This window comes from Mandrillus leucophaeus, unplaced genomic scaffold (genome assembly GCF_000951045.1).
Source record: "Mandrillus leucophaeus isolate KB7577 unplaced genomic scaffold, Mleu.le_1.0 Scaffold74, whole genome shotgun sequence".
Lineage (NCBI taxonomy): Eukaryota > Metazoa > Chordata > Mammalia > Primates > Cercopithecidae > Mandrillus > Mandrillus leucophaeus.
The window spans coordinates 344343-349277 of NW_012108030.1; the positions used below are offsets into that span (position 1 = coordinate 344343).

Genomic DNA, 4935 nt, shown 5'->3' on the forward strand with positions numbered 1-4935 from the left:
AAAAATGTATAAATAGTACTCAGTTTAGTTTACAAACATTATTGTATATTAAGCTATTAAAAAAAAAAAGTAGACTGGCTGGGCACGGTGGCTCATGCCTATAATCCCAACACTTTGGGAGGCTGAGGCGGGCAGATCACCTGAGGTCAGGAGTTTGAGACCGGCCTGGCCAATATGGTGAAACTCCGTCTCTACTAAAAATGCAAAAAATAGCTAGGCCTGATGGCGGGCGCCTGTAATCCCAGCTACTCGGGAGGCTGAGGTAGGAGAATTGTTTGAACCCAGGAGATGGAGGTTGCACTGAGCCGAGATCACATCACTGCACTCCAGCCTAGACAAAAGAGTGAGACTCCGTCTCAAAAAAAAAAAAAAAAAAAAGGAGATCATGAAAAAAACATAGAAACTTGAACTCCAGTCACAAATACCTATTTTCAAAAATATAAATATAATCTGTTTTAAAATTTATGTGAGGTCTCACTATATTGCCCAGGGTGGTCTCAAACTTAAGAGATCCTCCCATCTCAGCCTCCCAAGAAGGTCAAGAAGCTCAAATTACAGGCTTATACTACTACACTAACCCATTGCTTTGTCCATTAAAATTTAGATTATTCTCTACAGTGAGAATTACAAACCACTGCTCAAATTGAAATCAGAGAAGACACAAACGGAAAAATATCCCATGCTCATGGATAAGAAGAATCAATATAATTAAAATGATCATACTGCCCAAAGAATTTACAGACTGAATGCTAATCCTAACGATGTTCTTTGCAGAACTAGAAAAAACTATTTTAAAATTCATATGCAACCAAAAAAGAGCCTGAATAGCCAAGGCAATCCTAAGCAAAAAGAACAAAGCTGGAGGCATCAAGTTATCCAACTTCAAACTATACCACAAGGCTACAGTAACCAAAACAATATGGTACTGGTACAAAAACAGGCACAAAGACCAATGGAACAGAATAGTCAGCTCAGAAATAAGGCCGCACATCTATGACCAACTGATCTTTGACAAAGCTGACAAAAACAAGCAATGGGGAAAAGACTCCCTATTTCATAAACAGTGCTGGATAACCGGCTAGCCACATGCAGAAGATTGAAGCTGGACACCTTCCTTACACGATATACAAAAATCAACTCAAGATGGATTAAAGACTTCAATGTAAAACCCAAAACTATAAAAACCTTGGAAGACAACTCAGATAATACCATCCTGGACACAGGAATGGGCAAAGATTTCACAACAAAGACACCAAAAGCAATCGTAACAAAAACAACAATTGACAAGCGGTATCCAGTTAAGAGCTTCTGCACAGCAAAACAAACTATCAACAGAGTGAGCAGACAACCTACAGAATGGGAGAAAATTTTTGCAAACTATGCATCTAACAAAGGTCTACTATCCAGCATCTATAAGGAACTTAAACAAATTTACAAGAGAAAAACAACCCCATTAAAAAAGTGGGCAAAGGGCCAGGTGCAGTGACTCATGCTTATAATCCCAGCACTTTGGGACACCGAGGCAGGTGGATCACCTGAGGTCAGAAGTTGCGAGACCAGCCCGGCCACCACGGTGAAACCCCATCTCTACTAAAATTACAAAAATTAGCTGAGTGTGCTGGCAGGAGCCTGTAATCCCAGCTACTAGGGAGGCTGAGACAGGAGAATCGCTTGAACTCAGGAGACAGAAGTTGCAGTAAGCTGAGATCGCACCATTGCACTCCCTCCTGGGCGACAAGAGCAAAATTCCTTCTCAAACAAACAAACGAAAAAGTGGGCAAGGGACATGAACAGACACCTATCGAATGAAGACATACATGTAGCCAACAAGCATATGGAAAAAAAGCTCATTATCACTGATCATTAGAGAAATGCAAATCAAAACCACAATGAGACACCATCTCATTAGTCAGAATGGCTATTACTAAAAGTCAAAAAAGGCCAGGCGTGATCATGCCTGTAATTCCAGCACTTTGGGAGGCTGAGGTGGGTGGAGATGGTGAAACCACATCTCTACCAAAAATTCAAAAAATTGCCGGGCATAGTGGTACGCATTTGTGGTCCCAGCTACTCAAGAGGTTGAGGTGGGAGGATCGCTTGAGCCTGGGAGGTAGAGGTTGCAGTGAGCCGAGATTGCACCACTATACGCCAGCTTGGACGACAGAGCGAGATTCCTGTCTAAAAAAAAAAAAAAAAAGGCACAAAATCTTCCTGATTTTTTCATTGCACAAGTTACCAGGTACTTGTGCACATTAATACGTGACTTCTGTGGGCAGCTCCTCTAATCCTGGTCCACAGAGAGCTGACAGTGCATCCAGATGTGACCCCTGAACAATCCCTGCTGCCCAACAGCACTGACACCACGGGGCCCTCACCCCGTCCCCATCCATGCCTGGTGTGAGCCCTTCCCAGGCCCATGCCCAGTGCCGCCTCTTCCCAAGTTCATGTTACTGGGTCACGAGGGATGGAATCTAAGTGAGATGAGAGGGACTGAGGGAAGGCATGGGTGAGTGTGAGCAAACCTGTCAGGCAGGACGCTTCAGACTCAGAAGATTTTCAACTCCAGTACTCTGCATTTCAAGAAGAAATAAGAAACAGAACAATCAACTGAGAATATCACTTTACCTGAGTAAGTGGCATCCCTGACTCCTTTGCTTTCCTCTTCTGCGCTTCTCCTTCACATAACATGACTCTTTAGAAGTCAATCCTGAATGTCAAAAACATGCTGTTTAGGGTTTAGAATGAACATACTTTCTTCCTGTGCCACAACCACACACATAGGGGAGACCTCACCCTGTGGAAATACAGTCCTCTGCTGCCCACTGCAACAGAGTTGATGCTGGGACAACAAACTCCTACAGGAAGAACAATTGAGTTTTTGGCCCCTTTCTTCAGAACCCGCTCCCCTCCTGGAGAAGCCCGAGCACACACACTGCAGCAGTGGGGAGCTGGGCTGGACTAAGATTCCCTTCAGGGCACAGACCTGGCTCTGACCAAACCCCATGCAGAGCACAGTACCCCTCACCTCTTTGTGAATCAGAGGCTGAGCTCAGCCTTCTGAAATGAGGACACGGCTTCGGTGCTCAATGCTGGATACAGAATACGGTAAAATCCCTTTATCCAAGGGGATACATTGCAAAACCCTGAATGAATGGAACTTGGAACAGTACTAAACCCTATCTACTCCATGTAAAGGATGCACGTGACAGATGCTCACTGGCATATCCAAACTGCCAACATCAATGCTCATGTGCTTGCGGGCCATGTTAAATAAAATAAGGATTACTTAAACAAAACCACTCAGATACCAAAGATTGGATCTGATCAAAAAGACTGCTATTAAAAACAAAACAAACACAACAAAAAAGAAGACTATCAACGGATTGATGGGCAGACAGAGTATACAGTGCATGGGGTCTGTATCCAAGGATTCAACCAATTATAGACTTAAATAATTTTTAAAAAAAAGGAAGCAACATACCAATATAAAACAGCAATAAAAGAAAAATATAAAATAAAAATAATACAAGAAAACCAGCCAGAATAACAAGTATTTACATAGCACTTATATTTAATTAGGTGTTACAAGTAATCAGATGGTTTACTGTGGGGAAAAGAAAGTGAGATCAGACTGTTACTGTGTCTATGTAGAAAGAAGCAGACATAAGAGACTCGATTTTGTTCTGTACTAAAAAAATTTTTCTGCCTTGAGATGCTGTTAATCTGTAACCCTGGCCCCAACCCTGTGCTTGCAGAGACATGTGCTGTGTTTACTCAAGTCTTAATGGATTTAGGGCTGTGCAGGATGTGCTTTGTTGAACAAGTGCTTGAAGGCAGTATGCTTGGTAAAAGTCATCGCCCTTCTCTCATCTCAAGTACCCAGGGACACAAACACTGCTCTGCCCAGGAAAGCCAGGTATTGTCCAAGGTTTCTCCCCATGTGATAGTCTGAAATGTGGCCTCGTGGGAAGGGAAAGACCTGACCGCCCCCCAGCCTGACACCCGTAAAGGGTCTGTGCTGAGGAGGATGAGTGAAAGAGGAAGGCCTCTTTGCAGTTGAGATAAGAGGAAGGCATCTGTCTCCTGCTCATCCCTGGGCAATGGAATGTCTCAGTGTATGTTCTATTTACTGAGATAGGAGAAAACCACCTTAGGGCTGGAGGTGAGACTTGCTGGTGGCAATACTGCTCTTTAATGCACCCAGATGTTTATGTATGTGCACATCAAAGCACAGCACCTTTTTCTTAAGATTGTTTATGACACAGAGACATTTGTTCACATGTTTTCCTGCTGACCCTCTCCCCACTATTACCCTATTGTCCTGTCACATCTCCCTCTCCAAGATGGTAGAGATAATGATCAACAAATACTGAGGGAACTCAGAGACCAGTGCCTGTGCGGGTCCTCCGTATGCTGAGCGCTGGTCCCCTGGGCCCACTTTTCTTTCTCTATACTTTGTGTCTCTTTCTTTTCTCAAGTCTCTCCTTCCACCTGATGAGAAACGCCCACAGGTGTGGAGAGGCTGGCCCCCTTGGGTTTACAGTATATGGGGGGATGGGGAGGATGTGCATAGGTTATATGCAAATACAGTCACACATTGCTTAATAACAGGGACATGTTCTGAGAAACACATTTTCAGACCATTTCATTACAGAGTGAACTTACACAAACCAAGATAGCATAGCCTACTACACATCTGGTATATATAACATAGCTTACTGCTAAAAACCTGTAGGGCATGCTATGTCCTGAATACTATAGTCAACTGTAACAATGCTAAGTACTCGTAAGTCAAAACATATCTAAATGTAGAAAACGTACAGTAAGGCCAGGCACGGTGGCTCACGCCTGTAATCTCAACACTTTGGGAGACCAAGGCGGGTGGATCATCTGAGGTAGGGAGTTTGAGACCACCCTGGCCAACATGGGGAAACC

The 4935-nt window shown here is 43.6% G+C and overlaps 1 protein-coding gene across 7 annotated transcripts in view; it reads right to left on the reverse strand.

The window, feature by feature from the left end:
- The window catches only part of ZNF766 (zinc finger protein 766), a 47289-nt gene that overhangs the window by 12038 nt on the left and 30316 nt on the right, over positions 1 to 4935 (reverse strand). The window contains exons 5-6 of one of the 7 annotated variants that reach the window (XM_011965852.1): positions 2752 to 2754; positions 2626 to 2692 (exon numbers count right to left, since the gene is read on the reverse strand). The exons of 5 other annotated variants lie outside the window; for them this stretch is intronic. In XM_011965852.1, coding sequence (XP_011821242.1) covers positions 2626 to 2688 — 63 coding nt within the window. In that variant the 5' untranslated portion in view covers positions 2689 to 2692; positions 2752 to 2754. Of the gene's footprint in view, positions 1 to 2625; positions 2693 to 2751; positions 2755 to 4935 lie in introns of those variants that run through there. One more of the 7 variants, XM_011965849.1, reaches the window with a different exon arrangement.